The sequence below is a fragment of the Rattus rattus genome, chromosome 8, assembly GCF_011064425.1.
Source record: "Rattus rattus isolate New Zealand chromosome 8, Rrattus_CSIRO_v1, whole genome shotgun sequence".
NCBI lineage: Eukaryota > Metazoa > Chordata > Mammalia > Rodentia > Muridae > Rattus > Rattus rattus.
The window spans coordinates 114,541,111-114,555,137 of record NC_046161.1 but is presented as its reverse complement, the minus strand read 5'-3'; the positions used below and the strand labels follow the sequence as shown (position 1 = coordinate 114,555,137).

At 44.4% G+C, this 14,027-nt stretch overlaps 1 protein-coding gene across 1 annotated transcript in view; it reads right to left on the bottom strand.

Annotated features, from left to right (window-relative positions):
• Nucleotides 1-14,027, bottom strand: part of Lars2 (leucyl-tRNA synthetase 2, mitochondrial) — a 93,251-nt gene that overhangs the window by 24,331 nt on the left and 54,893 nt on the right. Inside the window, exons 10-12 of the mRNA XM_032911289.1 lie at nt 8,914-9,018; nt 4,610-4,725; nt 296-579 (exon numbers count right to left, since the gene is read on the bottom strand). Coding sequence (XP_032767180.1) covers nt 296-579; nt 4,610-4,725; nt 8,914-9,018 — 505 coding nt within the window. The remainder of the gene's footprint in view (nt 1-295; nt 580-4,609; nt 4,726-8,913; nt 9,019-14,027) is intronic.

Below are 14,027 nucleotides of genomic sequence, written 5' to 3'. Positions count from 1 at the left end.
TGGCTATCTCAGGCTCTGTACTGGCCAGCCATAACAGGGGAGAAACAAGAAACACCTTTCACACCTCTTGGAAGTTCTGTGGAGTAGAAATGGTAGACAGTGATATGATGAAAACCTAAGTCTTCCCTCCATTGGATCAGTGTGTCAGGGTCCTCTACAGTGCCTAGGCCAGATTTCCTCAAAGGTTTCAGCATACCTTTGATATTCCTTTTAGGCTAGTGAAGAAGGTAGCATTTGGCATCCAGTGAAGGGAGGCTATCTAAGACACCTCAGGGTGCTGGCTGTAGTTCCTTACCTTGGGCAGGAGCAGTTTACCCACTCCAAAGCCGAGGCCAGCGGGGAGCCCCCTCTGCCCGTTAGAGATGTGATGCTGGGCAAAGTCACAGGCAAGTCTTGCAGTGGCACAGGCACAGGGCCACAGGCTGGGCAGTGGACAATGGGGATGGGTGTGCCCCAGTAGCGCTGCCTCGAGACCAGCCAGTCCTTCAGCTTGTTACTTGTCACGTGTCCACCCACTCTCATCCCACGGGCTTTCCGAGTCAGGGCTACAAAGGCATCCTGCCGGGTCATACCTGTAAACTGGAAGTGAAGAGAGGCAACCGTAAGACAAACTCTGCCCCTGCTCAGCACCCGGGACCACTGCTCAGTTGTGATGCTCATAATGGTCTGGTTCTGGGTAGGGCCATGTCAGAACTCCCCTGCATTATCTTCATGGATCCTTTCCGCCGCAAGCCAACATTAAAAAGTTACACTTTGCAATTGCACTGATAGAAAAATGTGACTTTTGCTCCTAAAAGTTGGAGGGTTTTTTGCTTACAATTAACAATTTATTCTGTGTGTGGTTGTTTATTTTTATGTCCTTCTCTGCACCATGTTGGGGACACTGTGTGAAGATGTATGTCTATATCTGCACTGCACCATGTCGGGGACACTGTGTGAAGATGTATGTCTGTATCTGTACTGCACCATGTCGGGGTATACTGTGTGAAGGTGCATCTCTGTACATTCAGTTGTTAATTCTGTACCGGCAAAGAGACCACCACTAGTCTCATATTTTGTAAATATTGTTCCTTCCTCACCTGTCGAAGGCAATCTAGAATTGTATCTGATTGGCTTTCATAAAGATGGCCAATAGCTGGGCAGGAAGTGAAAGGTGGAACTTCTGGGCAGAGCTGGAACTTGGGAGAAGAAATCAGAGGTGGAGAGATTCAACCAGCAGACACTAGGTAAACCGATGGACCAGAGCAGAGCAGAGAGGTAGACCTGGCCATTTGGTGGGACATAGTGACATAGTGCCAGGACTAGTTGGGTTAGAGTAGTTGGGAGACTGCCCAGCAAAAGGCCTAAGGTTTAAAACATTAATGAGCCTCTGCGTCATTATTTATATCTGGTGGGTCTGAGATAGTTCTTCTATAGCACCACATTTGTGCCTGGTGACCATGGAGGTCAGAAGAGGGCGAAAGATCTCCTGGAACTAGAGTTACAGATGGTTGTGAGAAGCCAGGTGGGTGTTGGGTATTAAACCCGGATCTCCTGGAAGAACAGTATTCTCAACTGCTGAGCCATTTCTCCATCTCTACTTCCAAATTTTAAAAACATCAAAATATTTCCAGGAGCTCTGAGAAACAGTGTTGGCCGTGGGCACTCTGTGTGGTGGGTAGCTGGCACCAGTTCTGCGGCCCTCCCTTTCTGATATGCCCTGCAATATGTATCACTTTCTACTACCAGATAATCACTGAGATGTCTAATTACCAGCGAAGAGCTGCACAATATGCACTTCCTCTTAGAGAGAAAATATCCAGAGGGGGGAAAAATCAATGTTATATCTTATGGCAAGCAAGGGGCCAGATCTGCCTCAGCTTGAAGAAACAAACCATTCTTGTATTTAAATATTCCCATTTCACAGACAAAAGGGCAGAACACTGCTAGTCCAAAGGTGGAGTGTTCTCTTCACTGATGCTCTCCAAAGACCAAACTACTTAGATGAAGGGAGCCATAAGGCTTGCTACATTGAGAATGTGGGCACCTGGGATCAGTCCTGTTGCATGCCAGGCCTCAGAGACACGAAGACAAAGGTCATCTGTTCATGTCCTCAAGGAGCTCACAGTCACAAGACTGTCATTAAAAGAGAGTTCAGACACATTTATCAAAGTAACCTTCTTGCTAGTGTGTGAAGAGGTGGCTATGCTCTGGGAGAGAGGTTCTCCAGGCTGCACTCCTGACATCCATAGTTACAATACAAAGCCCTGCATGCTCTGTTCAATGTCTGTCTTCTCATGCACCACTCTCCTCTGCTCCAGAAGCTCAAGAAGGAAAACGGCCTTGCACCGCCCTTCTCCACCCCCTCAGTGACATCATTTGGTTGAGTATTCAGCAAAGAGCTAGGGGATGACTCAGGGCCACCTGAAGCTATCTGAAAGCAAACACAGAGGATAAATAACCCTTAGAGTCCCATTCAGAGGAGTAGGGGTCTCTCTGGATCCCAGAGAGACAGCCTAGTTTTAGCCATGGATATCCCCTTCCTCACTTCCCAAAGCTAGAGTTCACTTGTAGACAGCTAGGGTTGGCTCTGCCCTACCTCCCAGTAGGCCTGCACAAATGAGGGCCAAGAAAAAAGAGGCTTTAATATCTTAGAATACTATTTATATTTGGAGATACAAGCACGAAGCCAGAAACTATTCTCTTGTAGATAGAAGCCATTATTCTCTTGTAGATAAAAGGATGTATTGATTGATTGATTGATAGATAGATAGGCAGGCAGGCAGGCAGATAGGTAGATGATAGAGATAGATAGACAGACAGATTGACAGAGAGGAAGACAGAAAAGACAGGATACCTTATAGCTAAGTGGTCCTAAACCTGAAACACCTGAATCTTCAGGTATACTAGACCCAGAACCAGGGGAGAGATCACGAGGTGTTTCTTCAGGATTCATAATTAGACTGAGGGAGGACTGACATGCTGAACCAGCTGGTTCCAGATTAGAGTTTACATTCAAATCTCCTGGGGAGCTGTAACTCCTGATGTCCACCACTCAAGTCTTCACTCTCATCCATTTTTAGGTTGCAATTTCTGGGGTAGGATTCAATCATTAGATCGTTAGTTTGTTTTGGCTCTTGAGGCAAGGGTCTCATATAGCTCAGGCTGGTCTCCAATTCTATGTAGCCCAGTATAGCCTTGAACTAACCTTACTGTCTCACTTCTCAAATGTTAGGATTATAGGTGTGCATGAGCACACATTTCTTCTAAGTGCCAATATTTTAAACCACTTTCTGAGTGTTTCCACTGTGTTTTCAAGTTCAAAAAATGAATACACTCAAGCCCCAATGCACTCAAGTTTTAATGTGCATACAAATCACTCAGGGACCTTGTGTGACTAGGGTAGGGCTAGGAGTCCATGGTCCTAACAGTGATGTCAGAGCCATTAATCTAGGGACCAGACTTTCAACAGCAAAGCTCTAAGCCAGTGATTCTCAACAGTGGTCCCTAGACCACCACCACCACCACCACCACCACCACCACCACCACCACCACCACCAGTACTACCAGCAATACTAGCACCAGCATCAATACCACCATCAGCAACAACACCATGCAAATTTGCTGGAAACAGAACTCTTGGGAAGAGTCAGGATGTGTACAGCTATGCAATGTTTTAACAAGGCCAGCACGATTCTGACACATGTTCAAGTTTGAGACTCACTGCTTTCAGTCACTTCCCACTTTAGCCTTCCATCCCCACATAGCCTCCTCCACCACAGTTTCTGGTTCATGTAGCTGGTCTTTGCTACTTTTTGCTACCCCCCAATCCCCCCTCTATCACTAGATAGGAGAGAGAGGATGGAGGAGTGGAGAAAGAGAGACAGAGATCCCTGAATCTAATTTCTTTCCTTTTGTCTCTTCTTTGAGCACAACTACTAACAACCACCCTGAATGACCAACACCACCCACCCCACCTATCAGGGTCCTGGCATTTATATACCCTCTGAAAAGTTCCCAGAATTCGAAATGTCACACAATCGCAGAAACTATCTGCAGCTGGCAAAACCATGCCTCTGCTACAGCAAATCATAGTCAACCCCACATTCCTATATCTGGGATTAAAATGAAATCACATTCTTATATTTCTGTATTTTTTTAAAGAAGAAAAATTCCAAAATTGTTATTATAGATTCAGTTCAGCACAGCTGGAGTTCATGTCCTGCCAAATATACCAAATCAAACAAGAGATAACCTTGACTAAACACTGAGCATTTATAGAAGGTAAACTATAAATGTAAACTTTAAACAGTCTATAAACTCAAGTTAAACTTTAGATGTAAACAGTAAATAATCTGGAGTCAGCCATCATCTTCCCCAGGGAGGGTCAGCTACAATCACCTCTCTAAGGTGAGCCAATTTCTCAAGCAAGATTCTCAAAGTTGTTCTAGGGTTAGCTAAGGAACTTCTAGGTGTGAAGAGGGACAGTCTCTGCTCCAAGCAGGGCTCCAAGGCCACTGTGTTGAGGGAGAGTGGAAGGGTGAGCTGACACGGGACTCTGTAAGCGAGTGTCTCATCACACTCAGACTCACGAGTGAGTGAGCCTCAGCCACAGGCCAGGAGCACCAACCTCAGCAGATGCACTCAGTCTCTCTGTGCCATCTGGGGAAGTTTCGATGACCTCAGAGTAGGGTAGGCCCAGAGCTTGGGCTAGTCTGGTGTCCTCCGAGCTGGTGCTGGGGATTCCTGTTCAGAGAGTAAAAACAGAAAACACTAGTTCCTCTTAAGTGCTCAAAACAAAGAACTGTGTGATGACATGCGGTGTTACATTCGAAGCAGGTCCCTTTTACCTCAGAAGACAGAAAGCCACACCAAACTCACTAGATAATGGGACACAGCCTTGGAGAACCTGACACCTGATTATTTTCTTTAGGTCTTTTTATCTGGTTTTCCCTCTTAAAACATAGTTGCAACCCTAAAATTTAACCATCTATGCCATGGAAACTATATATTGTAAGTGGGAGGAAAGCCTCTTGAATCCCTCCAGTGGGTTCCTGGTGGGGAGCAGTGCTGGCTCCAATGGCATTTTAATTCCTTAGAAAGACCCCCCAAGTCTAGACACTGAAAGCTGGTGTTGGAGTCTATGCTGTGTCCCCGAGAACACCAGAACATTCTACACAAGCATTTATTCTTCAACCCCCACACATCCTCCAGGAAATGAGGTGGGGCACAAGAAAATCACCCCGAGGGGGTCGGACCTACTGTTCTGGCTTCAGCTGAGCACAGAAGCAGGCTTTGGTGGTTGATTCTGTAGGACAGGGTTCTGAGCATGGTGCTGCTGACAAAATGGACTGTTCTGAACATGATGGCAACAGGGAATATTCTACCCTATCCTGGCCCCTTTCCAGAACACTTCCTCAGTGGAGACAAACAACATATCTTCTGGTGTGGGCTGGTTTGGTGCTGCTTGTATTCTAATGCTAAGATGTGGTTTCCCCACAAGCAGATCCTTACATATACCAAGTGATGCTATGTGAACCTTGTCCCCAATTTAACGGGTCAATTAAAGGCTAGAGCCTGTGATTGGGCAGTGGAGGGAGAGGAAGAAGACAGAGGCAGAGGAGGCAGCCATGAGGGGAGATGGACCATGAGTACATGGCCAGGAGAAACAGCACCGTACAAAGGACCATAACAGCTGGAGAGTAAGTTAGGACAGCTCCAAATCTAGGCTTATGGCTGGTAAGGAAAATGTCTGGACTGTGTGTCTTTCATACAGGCTGGGATTATAAACTCACTCCACAATCTCCCAAGCTGGTAAGATGTCTCCTGGTACTGACAGCTCTCTCATGGAAAATGTTGACATACATGTAGAAGGTCACACCAGAAGGCTAAACCAGCTCTTCTGCAAAGCAGTTCCAGTGGCGTGGCTTGAGGTGCAGAGGACTGAAAGTTCTGTAGCAGTATAAAGTATGTTGGGGTGCACTATGTTGGGGTGCACCGTGTGAAGGTTGTGTTGGTATTATTCAATTGTTAGTTCTGTACCAGCAGAGAGCTAAGTACTGGCCAGATGTTGGTATTGTTATAAGAGAGCGTCTCTGGAAGAGGCAGCAGGGGAACAGGAAGATTTGCCAGCAGGACATGGAGGAGATTAGACATACTGGGAGTGAGAGAGAGGTAGCGAGAGTGAGGGCGTGGCGAGATTCTCGCTAGAAGACTTGAGTTAATTAAGTCAGATGAGATAGCTGGGAGGTAACTTAAGCTAAGGCCTAAGCTATAATAAAATTTAATAAGTTTCTGTGTTATTATTCAAATGCTTGTGGGTCCAGAAAGTCTGGTAATAGTGTTTCCAACTGTGTTGTGACAAAGTAAAGCAAATGAATGTCAGTGGACTGGAGGTGCGGATACTGAGCCTTAGCAAACAGTACCAACACAGGTTTACAGTCAGCGAGGAGTCGAGGGGCATTGCTAGACTCTGATGTCTGGCTTAGGGTGACTCAGTGATACTCCAAAGCAGACACTGACTGAAGGGATTCCAGCCAGCTCAAGAAGGCAAATGTGGTTCTAGTCATTCCCTCTGCCTTGATGAAAAACCACTAGATTACACTCCTAAAGCTGGCCATCAAGGACTGTTCCCTTATTTGGCCACCTCCTCCTTCTGAGGCGGATTATCATGGTCCAGCTACCAACTTATTACAGTCCAGCAATCAAAAGCCCCCTTCGGATCACCTAATTAACATGTCCAATTAAAATTAACACCTCATCCTAACATGGGTGACAGACATGTTTCCCCTTTTACCTTTATAAACCATTTTCCTACAGGCCATGTCTGTCTGTCTGCTCTCTATCCAGAGGCAGTCCTTTGTCCCCCTCTGGGACAAACAACCCCCTCCCCCTTGTTCCTTTCCTCTGCTCCTCTGCCTCTGCTCTTTGTCTCTTATTCCCTGCCCTTTGTCCCTCTGAGGCAAATACATCTCTTCTGTGCTGAGAACATGGTCTTGGGTGTCCTGAGCCAATACCAGTCCCTTTCGGTGGCCACCACATTTACCTAAGTCACATTAGGACAAGAAAATGTGACATACTCTAACTGTGCAGGTGGGATAGTGAAAATTCTGCTTTATTTCTTACTTGTTTCTGCTTCTATCCTTAGAAGAAACAGTACTCAGAAAATACTAGTTACACAACCGAGGGAAAACAAAACAGAAAAAAAATTCCCATGCTCGCTTAAAAACACCTAAATCCTTCAGAACCTTAATATTGTGTCAGTGATTTAGCCCAAAATGTCAAACACCCCTTGTCTACCCCCAAAAGCCATATCAAGGTTTTCTTCACTGTTTCCTCTGACTGGCTGTTTAAAACATCTTACTAATTATAAAATTCATGGTTGTAATGGTCCGACGTGACCTGAATGCTCAGTGCCAGCTTCCTGCTTTGACATCTCATCAGAACACTTCATCAGAACTGACCTGAGGTCATTTTAATAGGAACTGTTGCCGCAGCAGCACAGAAAGGGCGTTGCTGTGCGGGCTGCTGCTCTGCACTGAGACTGGGCTCTCCCACAGGAAAGCAGGTGAGAGGGGTGCATATGTGTGTCCTGAAGGCAAATTTTGGACAGGGCTGTCATTAGGTGCTTAATCTTTGTTCTCCTTTTTCCCCAGGACAAGAGATGAGAATTACTCGTAATAAGATTGCCAATGACAAAATGTCTCTCAGATGCCTCCAGATACGGCTTCATGGCCCTTTCATAAGGAACTCAGATTGGCCTCCTCCACAATTCTAAAAGCCCACAAGGATCCTATGTGCTTGGAACTCCCATCTTTGCCCTTGCTTGTAGTTTGGTGAATTTTATTTTGTTTTGGTTTGGTTTTGTTAAGATAAGATCTTACTATACAGCCTAGGCTGACTTCAAACTCAAGAGCTCCCTCCTCAGTGCTGGGACGAGATGCCTGGCTTGACTTTTGATTTTAGATTTTTAGTCTATGTTGTATTATCCCCATATCATGTGTCTAAGTATTTAGAACTAACTCATGATTGATGAGCCTAAGCTTTTTAAATTCTCAATAGCAACCAGAAGTACTTAATATGCTTTCCTCAAAAAAAAAAAAAAAAAAGGCAAAATAAATTTATTTATTTATGTGTGTATGTGTGTAGGCACATGTGGAGGTTTGGAAGATCACTTTCAGAATTAGGTTCCAGGAACACCACCCAGACTGGGAGGCTTGATTGGTCAGCACTCTTACACACTGAGTGGTCTTGTCATCTCCTACCCCTACCCCAAACCCCTCATATGCTTTCAAATACACAATTTTGGTTTTTGTTGGTATTTGTATGCTTGCTTTTGTTTATTAAAGATGTGACTTTTCCATGTTTTAACAGGCTTTAAACTTGTGATTTGGGATTTGAGAGACAGCTCAATAGCTATAAGAATTGTTCTTCTTATACAAGAATTGGGTTTAGTTTCCAAAACCCACATGACAGCTTAAAACTATTTGCAGTCCAGTTCCAGAAGATCTGATTCCTTTTGACCTCTACAGGCACAAGGCAACTACATAGTACTCAGGCAAAACACTCATACACAAAAAAATATATTTAAAAAAGGTAAACTTGTGATCTTCCTACCACAAGCTTCTGAATGCTAGAAATTTTAAGTGTGTAGTACTGTGCTCCTGAATATGTTAGTTCTTAACTAAATGATACATGGAAGGTGAGGGCTGGGTACAGCTCATGGTAGAATGTTTGCCAACAATGAGTGAAGCACTAAATATGATCCTAGGCTCCAAAGAGAAGACAAAAAAAGGAGCACAAATTTTCACTAAGAAGCAAAACCCATCACAGAATCAATAGTAAACTCCTCCAAGTAATAGCAAGAGCTGTGAGCCCTTTGCCCTTAACCTTCCATAATTTACTAGCATGTATGACACTTAAATGACCACATACCTATTTTTGAATCTAGAGAGCCTTCCAAGTCAGGCTTAGCCATGATAACGACAGGGACCTCCTGCAGGGTGAGCATGTTCACGGCCATCACTGGTGTGAGGCAATCTGAAAACAAGAGCAGATTCATCAGCCAGACACATCCAAGAGCAGACAAGCAAGAAAAAGCATACCATCTTCCATGCTATGTGCTAATTGCTAAATAACTGGTCCTTTGAAGGGTATTAGCAGGTAATTTACACCAGTGGAAATCAGAAGATTAAACAAGCACAGGAGAGAAGTTTTGTCTACCTGCAGATACAAGCAAAGAAGTGGGAAGGGTGTTCTGAGTTCCAGATAGGAAAGCATCTCATTACCACCTTTTACTCTTCAAAAATATCTCCAGCAGTGAGAATAAAACATGCAAAACCTTCCCATAGTGAAAAGAGGAGGCGTGGACTTCTAAAGCAAGTGGATGACGATGTAGCCAGCAAGCAGAAAACAGTGGAGCAGAGAGAAGAGAGATTTCCAGACATCCAAAGACAGAACAGTTCCTTCCCACATACACTTAGGAAATACTGGAGTATGTGTGTTCTTGAAAGATGGAAGTCTAATGGAAAAAGAGACAGGTGTAGGCCACAGGAAACAGGACCCAGCAGAGAAAAGTCACAAGAACACTCAAGAAAGAAGTCAGGAGGACGTTAGACATGGAGCTGAGGCCTGGAGGGTCACATCAGTGCAGACCTGAACCAAACCAAACAGCATCGGGAGACTCTTTAGGCAAAAGAGGGAACTGGTAAGATTGTTCAGAAGGCTGGAATTAGAGAAAACTGTATCAAGACTTTTATAGAGAATATGAGAAGATTCTGCTAGAAATTTAAAGAACACAAAGCAAATGAAAGAGAGAGAGACACACACAGAAAGAGACTGAATTTTAGAAAAAGTAAAAAGTTACATAAGAATGAGAAAGTAAGGCTGGGCCTGGTGGTGCAAGCCCATAATCCCAGCACTTTGGAGGCTGGGGTAGGATTGTGAATTTGAGGGTAACCTGAGCTATACAGTGAGTTCTAGACTAACCTGGGACACACGGCAAGAGCCTGTTTTAAAAATAAACCAGGTAGGGTTGGGGATTTAGCTCAGTGGTAGAGCGCTTGCCTAGGAAGCGCAAGGCCCTGGGTTCGGTCCCCAGCTCCAAAAAAAAGAACCAAAAAATAAATAAATAAATAAAATAAACCAGGTAAATAAACAGAGCAATGCAATCGTAGTATACACGAGCCTGCTATGAATATTTATGAGGCAAATTGTAGAGAGAATCTTTTATAAGCATCACCTGTCAATAAAAAAGCTTATGGCCAATGAGCTCAGGGAGGAAATAGAGGGTGGGATATCCAGCCGGGAAAGAGAGAATTCAGGAAATAGTGAGAGGCATGGGAGATTCGAGCTGGAATTCTGAGGAGACAGAGATAAGCCAGCAGGTAGCTGAACTCAGGATAGAATAAAAGGGAGATTTGCCTCAGGAACTCTGAGGAGACAAACCTTAGAAGACCAGGAGAGGAAAACAGCCAGGTAGCTGAACCTAGGCTAGAAAAAAAGGGATAATAAGTTAAGAGTAAGTCAGAGAACAAGCTGAAGCTTATGGCCAAGGCATTTATTAATAAATAATTAGTGTCAAAAGAGTTGTCATTCTGGGCACAGGGGCTGGAAGGGAAAACTGATTTATATCACCACCACCACCACCACCACCACCACCACCACCACCACCACCACCACCACCACCACCACCACCACCACCATCATCATTTTTATAGCAAATTACTTGCAATTTACCCAGTCATTGAATTATCATGAATAAAGTTTACAACAAGAAGAGTAGCAGGGAAAGAGCTATACATGTAGACATCCTTAGAGAATATATGGGCAGAAGCATAAACATACAAAGTCCAGAGGAAAGAAAGAGGCACAAGAAGTTACTGACAAATGCTCTGGTTTATCTGTGTTTATTACATCACCACTAATCAGAGCCACAATGGCTGCCCTTTGCAATTTGCATTTCTTATTTCAAACTTTCATATAGTTATCTAAACAGATTCTACAAATCCTCAAATAAAAATCAGCCCAACAATTAGGATTTTCACTTCAAAGAGATAAAGGCAGGATCCAGGAAGAAGGCCGGGCCGAGTGGCATTCAGTGTGGACTTTGGAAGTTGAGGTACAGCCAGCACTCCAGATCCAGTTGCTAAACCCCTGTTACTGGAGCCTGTTGCTGGGATCCATATTCCTAACTCCATACTGTCTTTACTCAAAGAAGAAATATATAGCTGCAAATTCTGCAATTATGATGTGGCATTAGGAAAAGGGGAAGTGAGGGGGCAGAATAAGAGCAAAAGCTAATGTGGAGAATAAAGAGACAGCAATACAGACACAGAATGCAGACACAGGCCTGTCAGAGAAATGTCTCTTGGTATCAGCTACCAGCTGACCACTACATCTACCTCTTCCGATGACTTGGCAACAGAATGTTTAGTTGGCTACACAATAAACAACAGCATTGTCCAGCCCCCTTTGCAGCTAGGTATAGCCATGGGCTATGTGCAGAAACAACTTCTAAGTCAGGCCCTATCTAAAAATAGAAAAAAAAAAAAAAAAAAAAGGTAAGCCCTTCTCCCTAAGAACTGTTCTTTTTTAATGGACATAGGCAACATGTAGGGCAGCTTAGAAAGCTCTAGGGATACAGATCAGGGATGCAGAGAGAAAACTGGCTCTGACCACCTCACCACCTCACACGATAAACTTGTCAATGGTAAGCAATGACAACAGCTGAGGCTGAAGTAAAACCTGCGGGCTGCAGGAGAAAGAGGCTATGGGCCCACAGCAAGCAGGGGTTCAGAGCAGGCATGAGAAAACTGCACTGTGCTCAACATACCATACTGGTCTGTATGTGACCATACAATGTGACAAGACAAAATCAGAGTCTTGATGTATTAACTTAACTGATCTACAGACCGAATGAACTGATTTAGACCGAATGAAGCCATGTTTCTATTCTGAAGATTAGGACTGGAAAAGCTCAATCGCAAGCATAATATTCCATTTGGAACAGCTTCAGGATTATTGAGAGAAGATGGGGAAAAGAGCTCAGGAGCTCTTCCAAATGGGATGTTACAAAATGAAATGACCAAGCCAGTCTGGTACACTAGCACCAAAGTGGTCTCAAACATGTGGCTAGTCACATGTACTTAGATACTGTGGTGGTTTAAAGAAGGATGATTCCCATCCGCTCATATATTTAAATGTTTGGTCCCCAGTTGTAGAACTGTTTGGGAAGGATTAGGAGGTGTGGCCTTGTTGGAGGATTTATGTCATTAGGGGTGGGCTTTAAGGTTTCGAAAGCCCATGCCATGGTCAGTTAGCATATTTCATTCATTCGTTCTCTCTCTCTCTCTCTCCTCTCTCTCTCTCTCTCTCCCTCTCTCTCTCTCCCTCTCTCTCCGTCCCTCCTCCCCACTCCCCCACCCCGTGCCTGTGGATCAGGATTTAAGCTCTCAGCTACTGTTCTAACATCATGTTCCCCTCCATGTGGTCATAAACTGGAAGCCCAACAAATAAACTCTTCTATAAATTGTCATGATCACAGTGTCTTAGCACAGCAATAGAAAAGTAACTAAGGTAGATACTCCTCAGCTTATCAGCGAAGGTACTTTGAATTTATGATGTCCTTCGTCTCAGGGACTGCAATCTTTTATAACTTACTAGTTCATTAATTATTAAAATTACTTCATTCTGTGGTCCCAAATGAACTACAAGGTAGGGGAAATGTGTGAGCTGGTTCCTTACAGTATTTAGTTTTTTAGCATCTACCTTTCAACTATCACAGCTTCAAGGAATCTTAAATAACTCAAAAGTGTAAAAACTGAGTTTTCGGGGCTGGGGATTTAGCTCAGTGGTAGAGCGCTTGCCTAGCAAGCACAAGGCCCTGGGTTCGGTCGCCAGCTCCGGAGAAAAAAAAACAAAACTGAGTTTTCCCTTCAAAAAGTTGAAATTAAATTAATTCTTTTTTTCTTTTTGTTCTTCTTCCACCTCCTCCTTCTTCAACAGAGTTAAAAAACCAACCAAACAAACAAACCACCTGCGACCATTAATGTTCATTATCAGGATTTTGGAATCTGGGTATGTCTATAAGGGTGAGTCCAGAAGGATTTAACAGAGAGGGTAAGACCCACCCTGAATATGCGGGGCACCATTGCATGAGCTTGGGTCCTGGACGTCATGAAAAGAAGAAGGCAGTCACCTTTTTCTCTCTGCTTCCTAACTGTCTAGGTCAGTGTTCTAATGCTGCGAGGAGACACCTCGACCATGGCAACTCTTATTTGGGACTTGTTTACTTCAGAGGTTTAGTTCATTAGCATCATGGCGGGAAGCATGGCAGTAGGGAGCATGGTGGCAGGCGGGAGGGGTGCTGGGGAAATAGCTGAGAGCCACATCTTTATCTGCAGGCAGAGGGAAAAGATACTGGGTCTAGCAAAGCCCACCCCAAGTGACACACTTCTTCCAACAAAGTCACACCTCCTGATCCTTTCAAATAGTGCCACTTAATCCCACACTCAGGGGGATCTGGGTTCCAGGCCAGCCTGGTCTAGAGAGAGTTCCAGGACCACGGAGAAATCCCATCAGGAAAAATCAAATAGTGTCACTCCCTGATGACCAAGCATTCATGAGATATGGGCACAGAGGCCTTATAGGGACACATGGAATTTTAACTCGAATCTTTCCTCTACTTCAAGATATAACAAAAATGGTGAAGGAGAATGACAAGACCTGCCTTATACTGGGAAGTCTTCTGCCCTACGTCCAGAGCACTTACAGCCAGGACTGTAAAAAGCTCATGTCTGACCCAGGAAGCTGGGCCCCAGCAGGCTCCTAGGAAGGGTAGGTGACTAAGTTGCCCTCAGTGCACTCAGGAAACAATCACTGTCTGGAGCAGAAGTAAGCTGTCGTGACACTGTCTCTCCAGTCTATGTCATCCGCAGCAGTCTGCGCCCTCGATAATTCAGATGTGAGATGCAGGTTAAAGTTCGCAGTGTAAGAAGAGGCATAGGGATGCAGAGACCTACATCTGTCAATAAGGTCTTCTCTAACCT